General features: G+C 47.7%; 1 protein-coding gene across 1 annotated transcript in view; it reads left to right on the forward strand.

The window, feature by feature from the left end:
• Positions 1 to 23127, forward strand: part of NCAPG (non-SMC condensin I complex subunit G) — a 260290-nt gene that overhangs the window by 15717 nt on the left and 221446 nt on the right. The window contains 3 exon segments of the mRNA XM_030191225.1: positions 934 to 1057; positions 7987 to 8196; positions 22799 to 23027. Of these exon segments, the coding sequence (XP_030047085.1) occupies positions 944 to 1057; positions 7987 to 8196; positions 22799 to 23027 (553 nt within the window). The 5' untranslated portion in view covers positions 934 to 943.

Below are 23127 nucleotides of genomic sequence, written 5' to 3' on the forward strand. Positions count from 1 at the left end.
ATACACCACTGCTTCCGGGTTGTAGCGGGGGAGGACTGAGAGTCACTCCCTCGCTGCTGCTGTTTGCGGATGTCTGCGCAACTGAGGTAAGCGTTGGGGTCGCTGGCGCCCGGACTCCGTACATCTCTAGGGTAGATTGGCATAGGGTGGGGTTCACAACCGGTCCCGAGGAGGCAGGGGTCCCGGTTTTCCCCTTTCTCTTCCCCATTCCTTAAGGGACGCGCCGAATCACCAAAAAACACTCAGGGTGGAGGAGCTCTCAGAACGCACGTCTGTTCACCTGTGCCATCTTGGATCCCTAATCCCAAGTTGTACTACTTTTTAATGAGGGGCAGTTTTAGTTCAAAAAGTGCCTTATAAACAAATGTTTTTGGGCTAGCTAATATCCGTATTAAAATATCTAGTAATTTTTATATAAATCCTCATATTCCAGATAAGTTGATTAAATTTGGTTGTGTAATGAAATATGTTTTCATTGCAATCAACAAGGTAGTATACAATAATAAGTTAGGGAAGGGTAAGACAGTATTGACACACAGGTTTTGCTTACTGTATTAGTTACAGTGGAGGAGTGGCCTAGTGGTTAGAGCATTGGTCTTGCAATCCAGAGATGGCCAGTTCAAATCCCACTGCTGCTCCTTGTGATCTTGGGCAAGTCACTTAACCCTCCATTGCCTCAGGTACAAACTTAGATTGTGAGCCCTCCTGGGACAGAGAAATATCCAGAGTACCTGAATGTAACCTTGAGCTACTACTGAAAAAGGTGTATAATTAACACAAACAGCATCAAGCATAAGGAGACTGAAAAAAAAAAAGAAACGGTAAGCTCTGTCTTATTCAAATGCACTTTCAGCTGAAGCACTGGGAAAATGGTAAGTTTTTAAAGTAGGCCTGTTACATATTGCCTTTTTAACTTGCATTTTTTTTTTTCAGATTTTCAACTATGTCAGCAGAGAAGAAGAAGCTGCTGCAGATTAAAGAAGCCTTTGACTTGGCCCAGAAACCACATCAGAATCATGCAAAGCTGGTCTCTGCTTTAAGGTCTACATACAACAAGGTAAATAAACCATTAAGTGGGATTTGTAGAACACAAGCTTAGGGATATGATTTAATAACGATTTTCCCCTTTCAGCTAGATATTTGCTTTTGTCACAGTTCAGCACTTTTTTATATACCCCTAATCCTGACATTCTCAATTGTTTGCATAATAAATATTGACAGACTGCGTCATAAACATCAAAACACCCTTTGTTTTCCTTGAAACCATTTAGCTTGCTGGTTGTTGTTTTTCTTTTTTATTATTATTTCTTGACACTTCAAACTTATGAGATCAATAGATACTTTTCTCCTTTTCTACTGCTTGATATACGTGTCCATCAGTGTTTGTGTTTGGATCTTTTTTTCTTTGCAATTTTTATAAATGTGTGGTACTCTTTTTATTTTTTCTTTTGGCCATCATGTTTGCAGATAACACTCACTTTTTTATATCTGTTTTCTTTTCATTTATCTGAAGAATCTTACATCCGTGTACTGTTGACCACACAGTAGCTGGATTAGCACAAGCACGCTAAAAGTTAAGACTGGATTACTTGTTAGCCAGGTAGTTCTGGCTAGATGAAGTCCACTAAGGTGATGAGAAAACCAAACACATATACAGGAAGCACAATCTAGTAATGCCACAGTACAGTTAAAAACAGTTTGTTACAGAAGGCTGTTATGTAAAAGCAACCGTTCCATAGCGTCCCACAGATCAATCCAGAGATGAGTGGGTTATGTCCCCCTACCAGCAGGTGGAGATAGAGAAAATTGTGACTGTGCAGCCAGCTTAGTCTCAGTATTCTCTCTATCATAGCAGGTGGATAGACATATGCTGTGCAGCTCTCTGGACTGAGATGTGCTCCTAGCCCCCTGATGGTGAACCTATGACGCGTGTCAGCACTGACATGCGGCGCCGCCGCAGTGTGGTCCGCCCTCCCTCCTCGCTCCCGGAAACTAACCTTAAAGCCTCCTTTCACGTCGCAGCAGCAGGGCAGGCCACTCCTTCCTTCCGTGTCCTGACCTCGCCTGACGTAACGTCCGCGAGGGCGGAGCACAGAAGGAAGGAGGAGAGGTCTGCCCTGCTGCTGCTTGCTGCGACGTGAAAGGAGGCTTTAAGGTTAGTTCCGGGCCCGGTAGTGGGTGGAGGGGGGGCCCGGCAACCTCGGGTGGGCAGCGATCTCGGGTAGGGGGGGCCCGGGGGCGGTCCTAGTAGCAGTGATTTTTCTTGAAGTGACACACCACCCGAATTATGCTCGGTTTTTTGGTGAATTTTGACACACCAAGCTCAAAAGGTTGCCCATCACTGTCCTAGCCTGTTCCCTCAGGATTAGTTGAGCTAGGGGTTCGTGGCCATGTTGAGCCATTAAGGGGTACACCTGGTGGTGCCAGGTCCCTACCCTGCCCCATTCCTGTCGCCAGGCTTGGTAACACTCCTTGGCACTCGGCTTCTGATTCTCTCTGCAACTCTGCCTTAAAGAAAAAAAAAAAAAAACAGAGAGAGAAGAAAAAGAAATAAAGCAGAGCAGAAGGGGATATTGGCTTTCAGCTCTAACACCACGGTGGTTGGTAATTTTATTCCTTTGGGGCTCTGGTTTCTCCTTTCTATTGAGGTGAGTGTCATTTTCTTCATTGCCGTTGGAGCGGTTCGTCAGTTTTATGGAGGTCAAGCTTGGCTTCACGTGGACCTCGGCACTGGTGTGTTTTATTTTTCTGTTTGGGCACTGGCAGGGGAGCATGTTTTTAGGGCTCCGATGGACGGACGGCCATACCGGGCTGTAGTTTTGGCGGGATTTTGCCGTTGCGGGCGCCATTTTGGGCTGGGGTTTACTGTTCAGCGCGACGCATTTGGGCTCCTCTCAGTTTCGCGGTTCTTATTTTTATAGCGCATTTAGGGTTGTGGTGGTAGGATCCTTACTGGCCCGACTTTAATCGTCGGCTGTTCCTGTTTCAGAGAGGGGAACTGTGAAGGCTTTCTGCCACGGGGTGTTTTGGCGGTGAGAGGTTTTAGAGGGCTGGCCCTTGGTTCCCTCTCGGGATGGCTTGTGGCGCTAGTAACTTACCTGATGCCTTTTGCTTTTTGGGCAGCATGATGTAGCCGCAAGGGAACATTTTTCGTGGTCCTTCTCTTCTGTTGGGAAGTTAATTGTGACTGTCTGGATTGACTGCTCTATATTGTTTGGTATCGGGCAGGTTACCATCCCTTGTTACAGGGTGATATACGTCACTTTTTGCTTGCTTTCGTCTGCATGTTTTTTGGAGGGGGTGAGGTCTTAATTCCCTCAGCTTTCCTCTCTGGCTAGCATTACTAGTGTTGCTAGCATGTTTAGTTGCTTGGTGCATACTTAGTGTCTTTCTGGAAGCATTACATGGTCCTTCTATCCCAGGCTACTGTTTTCTGCACACCTGGTGTGTAATTTAGGCTGATCCCACGGGGGGGAGGACAGGGATTTTGACTGCAGCTATCCTCTTTTCTTAGAGTTTGCCTGCTGGCTATGGTGTTCATGGCTGAAATGAGCACATTTCTTTTCTCAGCTCTCTGCTGATTTTGCTTCTTTGTCCTATATGGGTTGGTATCTTTTTTTTTTTTGGATGTTTATGGAACCCTGCTCCTTCTCCAGGCACCTAGCCCTACTAGGTCTCTTTGGCTTTCAGGGTGTTTTGGTGTGGGCTTGCTCATCTTTGAGCATTGGTATGCAGAGCATCCTCTCTCTTTTTAGCAGACACATTCTTGATTTCCTTGACTTTTTTTTTCCAGTGGGGCTTGGGGTAAAGGTTTGGCCCTTAATTCTGTGAAGTCCAGGTGGTGGCTCTTTCCTACTACCAAGGCAAGGTCCTTGGAGCCAGCCTTCTTAGTGGCACAACCAGATATTGTGCATTTTTTGTGTGGGGTAAAGTAGCTTCTCCCCCCACAACTTAGACCCATTCTACTGCAGTGGGTTGTTTTGTACTTTGAGAGGCTTCTCTCTCTGAAGGACTTTATCTTGAAGATGGTATTTTTAGTTGCCATTGCTTCAGCATGATGGGTGTCAGTTGCAAGCCTTGTCAAGTTTCAAGTTTATTACACACTTTTTATCCTGCTCTATGGTGTTGCCATCTTGACGGTTTACATTCTAAATAGAAAAGGGGAGTACATGAATAATACAACCTAGTGAAGGAGGGGGGAGGGCAGAAATACAACATTTGATAGAAAAGCAGAGAAGGAATATACACTAGGTAACTCCAGTGCTTCGCAGGAATCACATAGGTCACGCCTCAGGTGTAAGAATCTAAGAAAAGAGAGTCCTGTGAGGACTCCTACTTACTGTTCTTGGACAAAGTGGTTGCCCTTCATATGGTGCCTTCCTTTCTTTAAAAAGTAGTCTTTCCATTTCATTTCAATCAGGTGATGGTTTTGCCAGCCTTCTTGGAGCATAGTCGGATAGAGTTGGCGATAAAGCTTCACGGGCTCAATGGACCTTTGGTCTGTCCCAGTATGGTGACACTTATGTACTTGGTAGAGTGCAGACTTGAAATTTGGAGGTAGCCAATTCTTTTGTCTTTCTAATCTCCTGTTTTGTCATCTTTCAGGGGCTGTGGAAGGGTTGGGGTCTCCAAATCCTTGATGACATACTGGTGGCCTACATCATTCGAGGCAATATGGTCCGGGGAAGGGGCCTGGAGACCTATTCTGTCAGGGTGCAGACAGCTTCCTTCATTCTTTTATAAAACACTAAAAGCTTGATGTGCTTGAAAGAGCTAACTCTGCTTTGGCAGAGGGGTGATTTAGGGGGCCTTGTTTTCCCTGGCCTGATAAGGTATTTGTTTTTTGGGTACATTCCACTTGGACTAGTCTTGCAGAGATGAAAACGAAAGTGAAACTTAAACATACCTGTTAATTTTCTTTCCTTGAGTCCTGCTAGACCAGTCCAGGGGGCACCCTGGAAAACTGTGGGGCTCACTTTCAAAGCACTTAGCCTTACAAAGTTCCGTAGATTACTGTGTAACTTTGTAAGTCTAAGTGCTTTGAAAATACGCCTTTATGTGGCACAAGGAATTTCTTTTGTTTTTAGCCTGCTCTCTGTCTCTGGTTTTGTATATAGTTTGTTGGCATTGGAGGGATGTGTTTTACACCTCTCTTGCACCTCTCATGCCCCGTCCTATAAGGCGTACCAATCCTGTGCCCACTCTGCCAAACGCCTCTGGCTGAAATCTCGTGCCCTTGTTGACTTTTTACACTTCAAGTTCATGCTGACCTCCTTCCAATCTGCTCTTTTGGTTGCCAAACAGGACTATTACATCCAGCTAACTATTTCTCTCAGCTCAAACCCTCGACTTCTCTTCACCACACTGAACTCTCTCCTCAAGGTGCCTCCATCTCCAACTCTCCCCTCACTATCTCCTCAAACCCTAGCCAAGTTCTTCCAAGACAAGGTTCAGAAGATAAACCTTGAATTCTCAACCAAGCCACCCCCACCTCTCCCTTCCCTTGTCCGTTCCCTTATCTCCCCAATCCCTCCGTCCTTTTCGTCCTTTCCCGAAGTCACTAATCAAGAAACAACACACCTTCTCTCCTCCTCTAAACGAACTATTTGTTCCTCTGATTCCATTCCTAACCACCTTCTGAACACCATCTCTCCTACTCTTACCCCTTTTATCTGTCATATCCTCAATCTTTCACTTTCCACTGCGACCGTTCACGATGCCTTCAAACATGCTGTGGTCACACCACTCCTTAAGAAGCCCTCACTTGACCCTACATGTCCTTCCAACTATCGACCCATCTCCCTCCTCCCCTTCCTCTCCAAGATACTTGAATGTGCCGTTCATCGCCGCTGTCTTGACTTTCTTTTATCTCATACCGTTCTTGACCCACTCCAATCTGGCTTTCGCCCTCTTCATTCAACTGAAACTGCAGTTACAAAAGTTTCTAATGACCTGTTACTGGCCAAATCCAAAGGTCACTATTCTATCCTCATCCTTCTTGATACACTGTCTTCACTTGGATTCCAGGGCTCTGTTCTTTCCTGGTTCTCCTCCTACCTCTCGCTTCGCACCTTTAGTGTATGCTGGTGGATCCTCTTCCACTTCTGTCCCACTACTAATTGGAGTACCTCAGGGTTCTGTTCTCGGTCCTCTCTTGTTCTCCATCTACACTTCCTCCCTTGGCTCTCTGATATAATCCCATGGCTTTCAATACCATCTCTACGCTGACGACTCCCAGATCTACCTCTCTACCCCCGAAATCTCAACCAGCATCCAGACCAATGTTTCAGCCTGCCTGTCTGATATCGCTGCTTGGATGTCTCAACGTCATCTGAAGCTTAACATGGCCAAGACTGAGCTTCTCATCTTTCCCCCTAAACCCACCTCTTCTCTCCCCCCTTTCTCTATTTCTGTGGATGGCACTCTCATTCTCCCTGTCTCATCAGCTCATAACCTTGGGGTCATCTTCGACTTCTCTCTCTCCTTCTCTGCTCACATTCAGCAGATCGCCAAAACCTGTCGTTTCTTTCTCTATAACATCAGCAAAATCCGTCCCTTCATCTCTGAGCACTCTACCAGAACCCTCATCCACACTCTTATCACCTCTTGCCTAGACTATTGCAACCTGCTTCTCACCGTCCTCCCACTTAGCCATCTCTCTCCTGTTCAATCAGTCCAAAACTCTGCTGCACGACTCATTTTCCGCCAAAATCGCTATGCTCACACTAGCCCTCTCCTCAAGTCACTTCAATGGCTCCCTATCCGTTTCCACATTCAATTCAAACTTCTTTTACTGACCTATAAGTGTATTCTCTCTACTGCTCCCCAGTACCTCTCCACTCTTGTCTCTCCCTACACCCCCCCTCGTGCACTCCGTTCTGTTGACAGATCTCTCTTGTCTGTCCCCTTCTCCTCTACTGCTAATTCCAGACTCCGTTCCTTCTATCTCGCTGCACCACATGCCTGTAATAAACTTCCTGAGCAAGTACGTCTAGCCCCATCTTTGGCCGTTTTCAAGTCCAATCTAAAAGCCCACCTCTTTGACGCTGCTTTTGAGTCCTAACCACTGCTCACTTGCCTGTACCTTTTATCCCCTCCTCTTTATTTCCTTTACCCCTTACCTGTCTTATTTAGATTGTGAGCTCTTTGAGCAGGGACTGTCTTTATGTGTATGGTGTACAGTGCTGCGTATGCCTTGTAGCACTATAGAAGTGTTAAGTAGTAGTAGTAGTACATGCTGCAGTGGTTTTGATGGGGTTTGCTTGGTGTGGTGGTGGTTTAGACCTGCTTTTGGCCGTGGCATACTTCAGAATTCCAGGTTGCATCAGCTCTTATGCTGATTATGTCACTGGAATAGTTCAGTATTTCTATCGCTATCTCCTGGTAGGTGGTTTCGACCCATTTGTCTGGACTGGTCTAGCAGGATTCAAGGAAAGAAAATTAACAGGTATGAATACATTTTTACTTTTTATATTACAGGGCCTAAAATCAACATTTCTCCATTTTAAAATTAAAGTGTCATGTGATACATGGAACAGACAGCACTGTGGCATTTTTAGAATAACTATTGTTCAAGTAGGAGTTAACCAGATAAGATATGTGTTTGAAGAGTTGCCATACTCTTAAATCAGTAATGATGATCTTGATTTTTTTTTCACCTTGCATATGCAATTCATTATGTCTGTGTAAAGTCTGACAGTGCTTCCCAGTCTTTCTGTGGTTGTTGCCCCATGATTGTAGCCAAATAAAATGATGCACATATGGAGAACGCATCTAGGTTGTGACCCTATATGTGGGTTTTATGACATAATTTTGGGTCCTATCCCACAGTTTGGGAAGCTCTGGTCAAAGAAAAATACATACCAACTGTGCAGTTTCTACAGGAGATGAGTACTTTGAGACAATTCAAGATATTGTTTGCTAGAAGTGCATGAGTAAAACATGGGTTTGAAACATGGTGGTCAGTGATATATTTTTTTTCCCCAGGTGGAGGACAAAACCATTTTTTATGAGGAGTTTGTTCATTTTCTTAAATACCCTATGGTAGTCTACAAGCGTGAGCTAGCTGTGGAGCGGGTAATGGATTTTGTGACTAGATTTATTACCTCTTTCTACCAACCAGAAAGTGAAGATGGCACGGAAGAGGAAGATGATGAAAATTCTCCTGTGAATTACTTGTTTAATTTTCTATTGAAGGTATCACATCTTAACACTCAGTTATGTAGCCTATGAATTTGTATCAAATGGAAAAAGTACATTTTAACAAACTTTCTATCTCTATGTACTGTATATTGCAAAGATGTGCATTGGGTTTTTTTCATGCCAACAAAACAGGAAAAAAACTAATGTTTTTTCATGTGTTAAATGTGCACTTTGCATGTTATTAATCAGATTGCTCCCATAATGAAAAAAATAGAAAAAACCCTGAACAAAATGTTTCTGTGTAAATGACATGGAAAGTGATAAATGAAAACTTGTGGGCTGAAATCTTTTCCTGTATTCATAAACAGGTGACGGAACAGGTACATTTACCTGATTATATAGATGGATATTTATTTGCACTTACCTGGTTTAAAAGTCTGGCTGGTTACCTGGCTAAACCTAGCCTGTTGGAATTGACTTTCTAGAGTTGGCTTAATTTAGCACTATACCAAAAAATTGAGGAAATGGATAGGAACAAAACTTCTCCGAGGACAAGCAGGCTGCTTGTTCTCACTGATGGGTGACGTCCTCGGCAGCCCCTCCAATCGGAATCTTCCTAGCAAAGTCCTTTGCTAGTCCTCGCGCGACCGCGCGCACCGCGCATGCGCGGCCGTCTTCCCGCCCGAAACCGGCTCGAGCTGGCCAGTCTTCTTTCGTCCGCACTCGGTACGGCTGTGTTTTTTGTCGTGTCGAGCCCCGGAGAGTCGACCTCGCGCGTCCGTGTTTTATTGACGTGTTTTTCTTCGGAAAAGTTTCTATATCTGTCGGGAAGTGCTCCGAAAACCCCCTTGGGTTTCATTTTCCCCTTCCCGTATTTCCAGTTTTGCCCCGGTAAGTTTTCTTTCGTCGTCGGGGTAGGCCTCTTTTCGGCCTCGGTCGAGATTTTTTCTCCCTTAAAGTTTTGGTGCTCCAAATTCGTCATTTCGGATTTTGACTTCGCCGGCATGATTTTTCCGCCCATGACATCGAAGCCTTCCAGCGGCTTCAAGAAGTGCACCCAGTGCGCCCGGGTAATCTCGCTCACTGATAGGCACTCTTCGTGTCTTCAGTGTCTGGGGGCCGAGCACCGTCCCCAGAACTGTAGTCTGTGTTCCCTGTTACAAAGGCGGACTCAAGTAGCGAGATTGGCCCAGTGGAACGTTTTGTTCTCGGGCGCTTCGTCGGCATCGGCACCGGGGTCATCGTGTGCATCGACGTCATCAGCGTCCAGACCTTCATCCTTGGCTGCCAGTGCATCGAGTGCATCGAGGCATCGGCCCTCTGCATCGGCACCGAGACATCGGATAGCTGCATCGACGTCGGTGGTACCGGGACCTCGTCTCCTGATGTCGTCGGACGGTGGTGCATCGAGTGGAGTGCAGGTGAGGGCTGTCCTTTCCCCTGCTGGTGGCGGTGAGCCCTCGGGTGGGTCTCCTCCTACCCTGAGGGCTCCTGCGGTACAGCCCCCCCCGAGATCGACCCTCTTCGGTCTCGGCCCCGAGGAAGCGACGGATGGATTCTACGTCCTCCTCGTCGGTGCCGGGAAGCTCCGGTGACATGCTTCGGAAGAAGTCGAAGAAGCATCGACACCGGTCCCCTTCCCGCGTCGGCACCGAGAGCTCTGGGTCGCCGAGGGAGTCGGCACCCAGCAGGCATCGGCACCGAGAGGATCGCTCACCCTCTGTTCAAGAGGTGTCGATGCGCTCCACTCTGGACAGCCCGGAACAGCCTCCACGCCCGGAACAGGTTCTGACGTCGACGCCTGCATCGACCTCCATGCCTTTCTCTGCAGCCGCTCTGAACGAGAGCCTCCGGGCCGTTCTCCCAGAGATTCTGGGAGAGCTGTTGCGCCCTACCCCTCCGGTACCGGCGGTGCTTGCGCCTCCGGTACCGTCGAGCATGGCGCCGGCTGGCCCATCGCCCGGGGTGAGGTCCCCGACGTCACGGTACCGACTGCGGCCACCTCCCAGGAGGGCTCCCCGACTACGTCGGCGGAGGGAGCTTCGCCGATGCGGGCGAGGGAGTCTACCTCTCGACGCCCCCATCGTGGACGTGGCTCCACGGAGTCGAGCCGGGCCCGGTTGCAGACGCAGGTCCGTGAACTTGTGTCTGACACCGAGGGTGAGGCCTCGTGGGAAGAAGAAGAAGATCCCAGATATTTCTCTGACGAGGAGTCTGAGGGTCTTCCTTCTGATCCCACTCCCTCTCCTGAAAGGCAGCTTTCTCCTCCCGAGAGTCTGTCTTTTGCTTCCTTTGTCCGGGAGATGTCTACGGCCATCCCCTTCCCGGTGGTTGTGGAGGACGAGCCCAGGGCTGAAATGTTTGAGCTCCTGGACTATCCTTCTCCACCTAAGGAAGCGTCCACTGTTCCCTTGCACCATGTCCTGAAAAAGACATTGCTTGCGAACTGGACCAAGCCATTAAGTAATCCCCACATTCCCAAGAAGATCGAGTCCCAGTACCGGATCCATGGGGACCCAGAGCTGATGCGCACTCAGTTGCCTCATGACTCTGGAGTTGTGGATTTGGCCCTAAAGAAGGCTAAGAGTTCTAGGGAGCATGCTTCGGCGCCCCCGGGCAAAGACCCTAGAACCTTAGACTCCTTTGGGAGGAAGGCCTACCATTCTTCTATGCTCGTGGCCAAGATCCAGTCTTACCAGCTCTACACGAGCATACACATGCGGAACAATGTGCGGCAGTTGGCGGGCTTGGTTGATGCTCTTCCCCCTGAGCAAGCCAAGCCTTTTCAGGAGGTGGTCAGGCAGCTGAAGGCGTGCAGAAAATTCCTGGCCAGAGGAGTTTATGACACTTTTGATGTTGCGTCCAGGGCCGCTGCTCAAGGTGTGGTGATGCGCAGGCTCTCATGGCTGCGTGCCGCCGACCTGGAGAATAGACTCCAGCAGCGGATTGCGGACTCGCCTTGCCGTGCGGACAACATTTTTGGGGAAAAAGTCGAGCAGGTGGTAGAGTCTCTCCACCAGCGGGACACCGCATTCGACAAGTTCTCCCGCCGGCAGCCTTCAGCATCTACCTCTACAGGTAGAAGATTTTTCGGGGGAAGGAAGACTGGTCCCTATGCTTCTGGTAAGCGTAGGTACAATCCTCCTTCCCGACAGCCTGCGGCCCAGGCTAAGCCCCAGCGCGCTCGCTCTCGTCAGCAGCGTGCGCCTCAGCAAGGCCCCGCGACTCCCCAGCAAAAGCAAGGGGCGAGCTTTTGACTGGCTCCAGCAGAGCATAGCCGACATCCCAGTGTCAGTGCCGGGCGACCTGCCGGTCGGGGGGAGGTTGATAGCTTTTCACCAAAGGTGGCCTCTCATAACCTCCGATCAGTGGGTTCTGCAAATAGTCCGGCAAGGATACACCCTCAATTTGGCCTCAAAACCTCCAAATTGTCCACCGGGAGCTCAGTCTTACAGCTTCCAGCACAAGCAGGTACTTGCAGAGGAACTCTCCGCCCTTCTCAGCGCCAATGCGGTCGAGCCCGTGCCATCCGGGCAGGAAGGGCTGGGATTCTATTCCAGGTACTTCCTTGTGGAAAAGAAAACAGGGGGGATGCGTCCCATCCTAGACCTAAGGGCCCTGAACAACTATCTCGTAAAAGAAAAGTTCAGGATGCTTTCCCTGGGCACCCTCCTCCCCATGATTCAGCAAAACGATTGGCTATGCTCTCTGGACTTGAAGGATGCCTACACTCACATCCCGATACTGCCAGCTCACAGACAGTATCTGCGATTTCAGCTGGGCACACGCCACTTCCAGTACTGTGTGCTACCCTTTGGGCTCGCCTCTGCGCCCAGGGTGTTCACAAAGTGCCTGGCTGTGGTAGCAGCGGCACTTCGCAGGCTGGGGGTGCATGTGTTCCCATATCTCGACGATTGGCTGGTGAAGAACACATCCGAAGCAGGAGCCCTGCAGTCCATGCAGATGACTATTCGCCTCCTGGAGCTACTGGGGTTTGTGATAAATTACCCAAAGTCCCATCTTCTCCCAGTGCAGAAACTCGAATTCATAGGAGCTCTGCTGGATTCCCGGACGGCTCGCGCCTATCTCCCAGAGGCGAGAGCCAACAACCTGTTGTCCCTCGTCTCGCGGGTGCGAGCGTCCCAGCAGATCACAGCTCGGCAGATGTTGAGATTGCTGGGCCACATGGCTTCCACAGTTCATGTGACTCCCATGGCCCGTCTTCACATGAGATCTGCTCAATGGACCCTAGCCTCTCAGTGGTATCAGGCTGCTGGGGGTCTAGAAGACGTGATCCACCTGTCCACGAGTTTTCTCGAATCCCTGTATTGGTGGACAATCTGGTCCAATTTGACTCTGGGACGTCCTTTCCAAATTCCTCAGCCACAAAAAGTGCTGACCACGGATGCGTCTCTCCTGGGATGGGGAGCTCATGTCGATGGGCTTCACACCCAAGGAAGCTGGTCCCTCCAGGAACGCGATCTGCAGATCAATCTTCTGGAGTTACGAGCGATCTGGAACGCTCTGAAGGCTTTCAGAGATCGGCTGTCCCACCAAATTATCCAAATTCAGACAGACAACCAGGTTGCCATGTACTATGTCAACAAGCAGGGGGGCACCGGATCTCGCCCCCTGTGTCAGGAAGCCGTCAGCATGTGACTCTGGGCTCGCCGTCTCGGCATGGTGCTCCAAGCCACATACCTGGCAGGCGTAAACAACAGTCTGGCCGACAGATTGAGCAGGATCATGCAACCTCACGAATGGTCGCTCAGTTCCAAAGTAGTGCGACAGATCTTCCAGGCGTGGGGCACCCCCCTGGTGGATCTCTTTGCATCTCGAGTGAACCACAAAGTCCCTCAGTTCTGTTCCAGGCTTCAGGCCCACGGCAGGCTGGCATCGGATGCCTTCCTCCTGGACTGGGGGGAGGGTCTGCTGTATGCTTATCCTCCCATTCCTCTGGTGGGGAAGACTTTGTTGAAACTCAAGCAAGACCGAGGCACCATGATTCTGATTGCTCCCTTTTGGCCGCGTCAGATCTGGTTCCCCCTTCTTCTGGAGTTGTCCTCCGAAGAACCGTGGAGATTGGAGTGTTTCCCGACCCTCATCACACAGGACGAAGGGGCGCTTCTGCATCCCAACCTCCAGTCTCTGGCTCTCACGGCCTGGATGTTGAGGGCGTAGACTTTGCCTCTTTGGGTCTGTCAGAGGGTGTCTCCCGCATCTTGCTTGCTTCCAGGAAAGATTCCACTAAGAGGAGTTACTTCTTTCAATGGAGGAGGTTTGCCGTCTGGTGTGACAGCAAGGCCCTAGATCCTCGCTCTTGTCCTACACAGACCCTGCTTGAATACCTTCTGCACTTGTCTGAGTCGGGTCTCAAGACCAACTCTGTAAGGGTTCACCTTAGTGCAATCAGTGCATACCATTACCGTGTGGAAGGTAAGCCGATCTCAGGACAGCCTTTAGTTGTTCGCTTCATGAGAGGTTTGCTTTTGTCAAAGCCCCCTGTCAAGCCTCCTACAGTGTCATGGGATCTCAATGTCGTTCTCACCCAGCTGATGAAACCTCCTTTTGAGCCACTGAATTCCTGCCATCTGAAGTACTTGACCTGGAAGGTCATTTTCTTGGTGGCAGTTACTTCAGCTCGTAGAGTCAGTGAGCTTCAGGCCCTGGTAGCCCAGGCCCCTTACACCAAATTTCATCATAACAGAGTAGTCCTCCGCACTCACCCTAAGTTTCTGCCGAAGGTTGTGTCGGAGTTCCATCTGAACCAGTCAATTGTCTTGCCAACATTTTTCCCCGTCCTCATTCCTGCCCTGCTGAACGTCAGCTGCACACATTGGACTGCAAGAGAGCATTGGCCTTCTATCTGGAGCGGACACAGCCCCACAGACAGTCCGCCCAATTGTTTGTTTCTTTTGATCCCAACAAGAGGGGAGTGGCTGTAGGGAAACGCACCATATCCAATTGGCTAGCAGATTGCATTTCCTTCACTTACGCCCAGGCTGGGCTGGCTCTTGAGGGTCATGTCACGGCTCATAATGTTAGAGCCATGGCTGCGTCGGTAGCCCACTTGAAGTCAGCCACCATGGAGGAAATTTGCAAAGCTGCGACGTGGTCATCTGTCCACACATTCACATCTCATTACTGCCTGCAGCAGGATACCCGACGCGACAGTCGGTTCGGGCAGTCAGTTCTTCAGAACCTGTTTGGGCTTTAGGATCCAACTCCAACCCCCGAGGGCCCTGTTTGTTCTGTTCCAGGCTGCACTCTCAGTTAGTTGGTAAATTTTTTAGGTCAATCTCAGTTATGTCCTCGCCGTTGCGAGGCCCAATTGACCATGGTTGTTGTTTTGAGTGAGCCTGGGGGCTAGGGATACCCCATCAGTGAGAACAAGCAGCCTGCTTGTCCTCGGAGAAAGCGAATGCTACATACCTGTAGAAGGTATTCTCCGAGGACAGCAGGCTGATTGTTCTCACAAACCCGCCCGCCTCCCCTTTGGAGTTGTGTCTTCCCTTGAAGTGTATTGTCTTGCTACATACTGGACTGGCCGGCTCGAGCCGGTTTCGGGCGGGAAGACGGCCGCGCATGCGCGGTGCGCGCGGGCGTGCGAGGACTAGCAAAGGACTTTGCTAGGAAGATTCCGATTGGAGGGGCTGCCGAGGACGTCACCCATCAGTGAGAACAATCAGCCTGCTGTCCTCGGAGAATACCTTCTACAGGTATGTAGCATTCGCTTTAACGTCACTAGATAAAAGTTTTTTTTCTCCACAAAATCTCAAACGTGCATAAGTACGCCAAAAAAATATTTATTCAGTCTTTACAAAGTTTAACAAGAGTACTGTTCAAAATTGCTAAAAATCTAATGGAGCTCATATAAGAAATCCAAAAATTCAAAATTTTGATGAATCTTGAAAGCGCCTGTTCAAGCCATAGTAATGCTGAACATGTCAGTATTTTACTCCATGCTCAGACTTAGTCTGCCGACGGGACCCATTTCACCAACTTTAACGGCTTCATCAGGGTCAAATACATTACAGGCTTCAAATTTGGAAAACCTGAGTATAGATGTGAAGTGGTGCCCCCCCCCCCCCCCCCCCCCCCCCCCCGGATGACTCCTGGGTTACCAGGGCATCTGTAACCTGCTCTAGTTGGCCTCAGCTCTTCTCTCCTGCCTCTCTAATAAAAAAATAAAATAAAAAAAAAAAGGAGGGGGGGAGGAAACCAAATGGAGGATCGCTTACCAGCGCTGCAATCTCTGTATGGGGGCATTGTCTGTTACCGGCCTTGGTGCACGGATGTCGGTGCTGTCAGAAGCCTCGCAGCGCTGCTTATGGTGTGGGAGCCGGATGCAATGTCGGTGCGTAGGAGGGCGCGCCTGAGTCAGGGCCGGTGATTGCAGGGAGCCCGGGGTTATCTAGTAGCACGAAGGACCTGGACTTGGTTTTGTTGGGGAACCCCGGGCCCAATTTTGAAGCTCCCTCCTGCGGGTTCCATTTTTTGGCTGCCGTGCTCTTCACTGCACATGGCTGCAGGAGATGTGCAGCCTGTTCAGTCTTTGGGGGGGGGGGGGGGGTTGGATCCTGAGTTGTCAGAAGACCTGGGGCAGCTATCAGGCAGCCATGAAGCCCCTTTCTCCCCGGAATTTGTGCTTCTTATGCACAAAGCCGTCTTATTAAAGAGGTCGGGGGTTCCCCTTAGGAGTCCTTTTCCTTGCCTCTACCGCTTTTGGCGAAGCGGTGTTAGGCCTTAGATTTTGATGACGTCTCAATGGCATTGGACACAGATGATCCCCTCGTACCTGAGGTCCCCTCTCAAGGAGACGCCGAGTTCTTGGAAGAAGGAGAGTTCTCCCGAAGGAAGAGGGAGATGATCCCACAGCAGCCTGTTCTGAAAGGAGCAACTTCCCGCCCTGATTATCAGAGTGCCCGAGGTGTTGAATATTTCCTCGCCTGATGCTGCGACTGGTCCGCCACACGCCCTCTCTATCATGTCGGGGACCAGGATTCCCGTGAAATCTTTTCACATGCGTGAAGCTATGAAGATCCTCATCTCGGTGAAATGGGATACACCGGATGTGGGATTGAGTAACATGAGCAATGGCATGTCTCTACGTCCTGCCGGTGGTAGATTTGGAGCCCTTGCGGCTTCCCCCTGTAGACTCGTTAATCATGACAGTGACGAAAAAGACCACATTAGCGGTGGAAGGATCCCCAGGACCGTAAGTTGGAGGCATCCCTCAAGCTTGCGTTTGAGGTGGCGGCGTTAAGTCTCCAGGCATCCATCTGTGGCTTTCTTTCGTGGGTGCAAAGAGCTTCCTCGGCAGACGACCTCCTTAGGGATCTTCTGGCCCTGGAGTCTGGACTGGCCTGTCTGGCGGATCTGCTTTACAGTCTGTTACGGGTATTGGCCAAGGAGGTGTCCTTGGTAGTGACGGCTCGTCGCTGGATATGTTTACGCCATTGGGCAGCGGATGTGGCCTCAAAGTCGAGACTGGCAAAGGTTTTTTTTTCTTTGGGGGAAGCTTCTCTTCAGCGAAGATCTAGAAAAGATTGAGAAAGCGTTGGGTGACTCTAAGGGTCAGCGCTTGCCCAAAGACAGCTCGAAGACCAGTTCTCGATCAGGGCCTCCCCATTCCTGGTTTTGGGAGGCAAGACAAGACAAATACTGTCCAGGGCGCACGAGGTCTTTTCAGAACTACTACTTATCATTTCTAAAGCGCTACTAGACATACGCAGCGCTGTACACTTGAACATGACGAGAGAGTCCCTGCTCGACAGAGCTTACAATCTAATTAGGACAGACAAACAGGACAAACAAAAGATAAGGGAATATTAAAGTGAGGATGATAAAATAAGGGTTATGAACAAGTGAATAAGGGTTAAGAGCTAAAAGCAGCATCAAAAAGGTGAGCTTTTAGCTTAGATTTGAAGACGGCCAGAGATGGAGCTTGACATACCGGCTCAGGAAGTCTATTCCAGGCATATGCTGCAGCAAGATAAAAGGAACGGAGCCTGGAGTTAGCAGTGGAGGAGAAGGGTGCAGATAAGAGAGATTTACCCAGTGAGTGGAGTTCCTGGGGAGGAATGTAGGGAGAGATGAGAGTGGAGAGGTACTGAGGAGCTGCAGAGTGAATGCACTTATAGGTCAATAAGAGGAGTTTGAACTGTATGCGGAAACAGATAGGAAGCCAGTGAAGTGATTTGAGGAGAGGGCTAATATGAGCATAACGACACTGGCGGAATATTAGTTGTGCAGCAGAATTTTGAACAGATTGAAGAGGAGAGAGATGGCTAAGTGGGAGACCTGTGATAAGAGTGTGGATGAGGGTTCTGGTAGTGTGCTTGAGAAACTTAGGTTTCAGCAGAAGTCACAGTCCTTTCGGGGCAAGCGCCGGCCCACAGTGATGGGGCCCCGGCTCATTCTCTTCCAGTGGTAGGGGTTCAGTTGTCCCATTTTCTGGGTGAATGGGCCAGGGTAACTTCAGATGAATAGGGAAGTAATACGAGGCGAGTACAAACTACAGTTTTTCTGGTCCTTGGCAGATTTTTTTTTCTCGAGTCTCCATGCAAAGCAGCAGCTAAGGTGGTGGTGGTGCAAGACATACTGGCGGAATTGCTGTGGCTAGGGGCAGTGTGGCCCATACCCCCAGAGGACTGTGGCCGAGGTTGTTACTCTATTTACTTTGTGGTCCCCAAAAAGGGCGTGTCTTTTCGCCTTGTGCTAGATCTCAAATTCATCAACAAGGCCTTATGGGTTCGGCATTTCCAAATGGAAACGTTGCGCTTGGTCATTGCTGCGGTCAATCGGGGGAGTTCTTGGCAGTTCTTGATCCGAAGGAGTATCTACACGTCTTCATTTGCCCGCCTCATCAGCGCTTTCTATGATTTGTGCTACTCGGGCAACACCTGCAGTTCCAGGCTATGCCCTTCAGACTCCCTACAGCATCCAGAACCTTTTCAAAGGTCATGGGAGTTGTAGCGGCAGAACTCCAGAAGGAGGGGGGATTCAGGTGTATCCCTATTCGAACGATTGGCTCGTTCGGGCACAGTCCTACGAAGAGATTAAAGGCCACAGACAGAGTGATCGGTCTATTTCAGTCCTTGAGCTGTGAAAAAGTAGCTGCCTACTTAATCGACCAATGGTCCAAATTTAATTTAGTCAGCTGATTGAACATAGCCAGGCTTGACTGCAGCCAGCCTTGTTGAATCTAAACTACCATGAGAGTGAAGTAGTTACCACAATGTTTCTACAAGAACACTATGTAACGATCAAAGGAAATTCCAGAAGAGAGGTGAATAAAAAGATTGTTGAAATATATCAGTCTGGGAAGTGTTAGAGCTATTTCTAAAACTATGGGACTCCACTGAACTACAGTGAGAGCCATTATCTTCAAATAGAGAAGACTTGGGACAGTGGTGAATCGTCCCCTGAATATCCGGCCTACCAAAATTACTCAAGATGCAGTTGACAACTCATCCAGGCAGTCGCAAAACTTTCCAGAAGAACATCCGAAGAACCGCAGGCATCCTTGATCTTAGCTAAGGTCAGTGTTAATGACTCTACAATAAGAGGGAGACAGGGCAAAAAGGAGATTCATGGGAGAGTAGCAAGATGAAAACGGTTGTTATCCAAAAATAACATCATTGCTAATCTTACATTTGCGAAAACACACTTGGATGATCCCTTTATCTTTTGGGATAATGTTCTACAGACAGAAGTCAAAAGTGAAACTCTTTGGATGAGACTGATCCTATTAAGTCTGTTGTAAAGGAAAGGATTCTACAGTAAGAACACGATATCAACAGTCAAACATGGTGGTAGTGTGATATGGGAATGCTTTGCTGCTTCAGGACTTGGAAAGCTTGCCATTATTGAAGGAACCATGAATTTTGCACTGTTCTAGAAAAGTCTTAAGGAGAATATCATTCTGTTAATGATCTGAAGCATAATTTGGATCATTGACTTGGCTGCATATCTGAAACAAAAAGCAAGTCTGAATGGATGAGGAGAAAAAAAATTAAAAAAAATTTTGGATTGGCCTAGTCAAAGTCCTGACTTGAACCCAATAGAGATGGTGTGCAGGATCTGAAATGAGCAGTTCATGCACAAAAACCTATAAATGTGTCTGAATTGAAGCAGTTCTGCAAAGAAGAGTGGGCTAAGATTCCTCAACAGTGATGTGAAAGACTAGTATCAAATTATAGGAAGTTTGGTTGCAGTTATTGCTACAAAAAGTGGTGCAACCAGTTAAGTTTAGACATTTACTACTACTACTATTTAGCATTTCTATAGCGCTACAAGGCGTACGCAGCGCTGCACAAACATAGAAGAAAGACAGTCCCTGCTCAAAGAGCTTACAATCTAATAGACAAAAAAAAAAATAAAGTGAGCAAATCAATTAATGTGAATGAGAAGGAAGAGAGGAGGGTAGGTGGAGGCGAGTGGTTACGAGTCAAAAGCAATGTTAAAGAGGTGGGCTTTCAGTCTAGATTTAAAGGTGGCCAAGGATGGAGCAAGACGTAGGGGCTCAGGAAGTTTATTCCAGGCGTAGGGTGCAGCGAGACGGCGCGAAGTCTGGAGTTGGCAGTAGTGGAGAAGGGAGCAGATAAGGATTTATCCATGGAGCGGAGTGCACGGGAAGGGATGTAGGGAAGGATGAGTGTGAAGAGATACTGGGGAGCAGCAGAGTGAGTACATTTATAGGTTAGTAGAAGAAGTTTGAACAGGATGCGAAAACGGATAGGGAGCCAGTGAAGGGTCTTGAGGAGAGGGGTAGTATGAGTAAAGCGACCCTGGCGGAAGACGAGACGGGCAGCAGAGTTTTGAACCGACTGGAGAGGGGAGAGGTGACTAAGTGGGAGGCCAGCAAGAAGCAGATTGCAGTAGTCTAAACGAGAGGTGACAAGGGTGTGGATGAGGGTTTTGGTAGAGTGCTCGGAAAGAAAGGGGCGGATTTTACGGATGTTGTAAAGAAAGAAACGACAGGTCTTGGCAATCTGCTGGATATGAGCAGAGAAGGAGAGAGAAGAGAAGTTACTTTTTCACGTGAGTGTTGTGAGTTGGTTAGCTTTGTTCCTTAAACAAATGAAATAAGAATTTTAGAAATTGTTTACCCAGGTTCCCTTTATCTAATATTGTAGTTTGTTTAAAGATTAGAAACTGTTCAATGTTGCATATCTCTTATGCACATGCACCTGTATACCCAAAGAAGTACCTGCACATTCTGATACTCCCACTCATCTGTTGCCCAAAGACACACAGCTCTACCCATTCCCCCTCCTCCCCTACCACCTTTACCTCAATATATACACACATAACAACACTCATAAGTTCCTTCCCACAGCCATTTGCTTGACAGAAGATTTTGGTGACCTATAAGTACTGTCATTGGAAAAGACAAGGGATATGGTTCAAATTTTCTGTGTCCTCCCTTCTCTCCACCCACCCCAAACAGACACACAAAGGGAAATCTGAGCAGCTCTTCATTCTGTAAGAATCTGAAGTAGATCCCTTACAAGTTGGGGTTCTTCTTTCCTTCTTGGACCAGGAGAAAGATCTTCATGCTTTCAATTGCCTTTGCAAACTTATCCCTTGTGGGTTTTTTTTTCCCTGTTAATGGCTGGTTATGTGGTATCCATGGTTCAAAACTAAATTCAAAAAAGAGGTAATCTCCCAAAATCGATAATAAATATCAAATATCAAAACAAAGTAGGGAGATTTCGATATGTGGCATCACAAGACAGCACTATTCTTTAATCTTATCATTTATAAAAATAGAGTATTTATTTAGAGGAGAAAGCCTCTAGAAGCCTCCAGTAAATACTTTTATAATTTTTATGGTTTTGTAATTTACTTCGGAGAGCTGGGCTTCATCATCATTGGCTTTCAAAACCCCTTTAAATCACCAATCTTATTATCATGTAACCGTTTTTTCTTATAATTACATGAACTAGCACCAGTATTTTTCTATTTAGCTACTTAGTTTAAAGCGGTGTTGGTTATTAATTTGTCTACTGCAAATCTGGTCGAACCCCGACCTACGATGGCCGTCGTTTTGAAAGACCTGCTTCAGGGTACGGTGGTTCGTTGTATCTCCGCTACGGTACGTGCTAGAACTTTTTACAAATTTATAGAACACTAATACTTTTGTGGGTAAGTGCCAGCAGAGTGCCTCAGTACTCTTTCTGGAGAGTAGCTTAATGTCTAGTGCAGTGGGCTGAGAACCTGGGAAACTGGGTTCGATTCCCACTGCAGCTCTTTGTGACTCTGGACAAGTCATTTAACCTTACTTTGCCTCATATTATATACAAATACTTACTTTGTATCTAATATGTAAAACCACTTTGATTTGTAACCACAAAAGGCACTATGTCATATCTCTTCCTCCCCCCCCCCCCCCCCCCCCCCCCACCACACACACACTGGGCAAGGGTATAGGGAAGGGATTTAACACACAACTGTAATGCAGGTGTTAACATAAGCAAAGCATGTAAGAAGCATGAACAGTTTGCCACTTATGCATACAACTTAAAGAATACACTAAGGTACATGGGCCCTTGCTGCATTTAGTGTCTATGGCTGGTGTAACTGTACGCACACACATGTTGGAAGCACTGATGCTAGGCAACGCTAGTATTTTATAATGGATGGATCCGGGAGCCCAGATGCCATTATAGAACAGACTTTTACTGTGTAGCATTGGGATGCCTAAACAGAGGTGCCCAGTTATAGACCTGCCTTCTATATGGCTCAAAATGAGGGCTTAAGCAACCTGTGCAGATGAAGAGGATCCACCTGATTCAGCAGTAGTGGCAATAGCAATACTGGGCAACAAAATGGTGGGCAGGATATATATGTACTATTTCTGCTGGGGGATCTTGGGAGTGGGAATTAGGAAGGTTGAGGTTGCTAATAGCTTGGTAGAAAGGGTTGAGATAACTCGGACAGAAGGGAGAGAGGGAAGGACTGAGAAGGGACACTGTGTGGTGGATGGAAGGAGGAAGGAATAGAGAAGATGGGATAGGAGGGATTAAAAAGCAGAATGAGAGAAGGATGGGGTGAAAGAGATAACAGGGCTTACAAGGTGGTGGGGAAGACTGGTGGGAAGCCTGTGCCACATTTGACGAGTGAAGCAAAGAGGTAATCATGACCCTAGCATGCTGCTGACTGTTCATGTGAGAAAAAGGGAGGGGGTTGCTATCTTCTGCCTGTTCCAGAAGTCTCTCTCCCTCAGTGATACATTAGAAGCTTTCTTTTCCTGTGGAAACAGTAAGTTAGGCCCTAAAAAAACTGTGGCAGATCTGACAAGATACTCTTCCTCAGCTCTTGAACATTTTTTGTTTTTTTTTGTGTTTGGGGGGGGGGGGGGGAATGGGTTCATGGGAGGGGGTAAGAAGGCTCAGCTGCTGTCTCCTAGAGTTTAAAAAAAAAGTTTGTAAAGGCTTGGATTAATGATTGCATTTTTGTATAATGCTGTAAATCTACTGGCATTATAGAAACTAGTAATAGGAATTTTCATTTACATGATCCCTTAGATATGTACTGTAATGGGTCATGCGCTATGTTTTGTTACAGAATTGTTAGAAATACTGTATGAAAAATATCACAGGCACAGGTTAACATATGTTACGTTTTTTTTTTTTTTTTTCCCCCCTAGTCACACAATGCAAACAGTCAGGCTGTTAGGTTTCGAGTATGCCAACTGATTAATAAACTGTTGGGAAGCTTGCCAGAAAATGCCCAAATTGATGATGATCTGTTTGATAAAATCCATGATACCATGCTGATTCGCCTAAAAGACAAAGTACCAAATGTGAGAATCCAGTCAGTACTGGCTCTGGCTAGACTTCAGGACCCTCAGGACGAGAACTGCCCTGTAACTAATGGTAAGATTTAGACATGTGTATTTATTGTGACTCTATAAAACCTTGGCAAATAATTTATATAAAACATCAAATGTAATTTGCTGAACATATGTTCTCCTTT

Source organism: Microcaecilia unicolor, chromosome 2 (genome assembly GCF_901765095.1).
Source record: "Microcaecilia unicolor chromosome 2, aMicUni1.1, whole genome shotgun sequence".
Taxonomy (NCBI): Eukaryota; Metazoa; Chordata; class Amphibia; order Gymnophiona; family Siphonopidae; genus Microcaecilia; species Microcaecilia unicolor.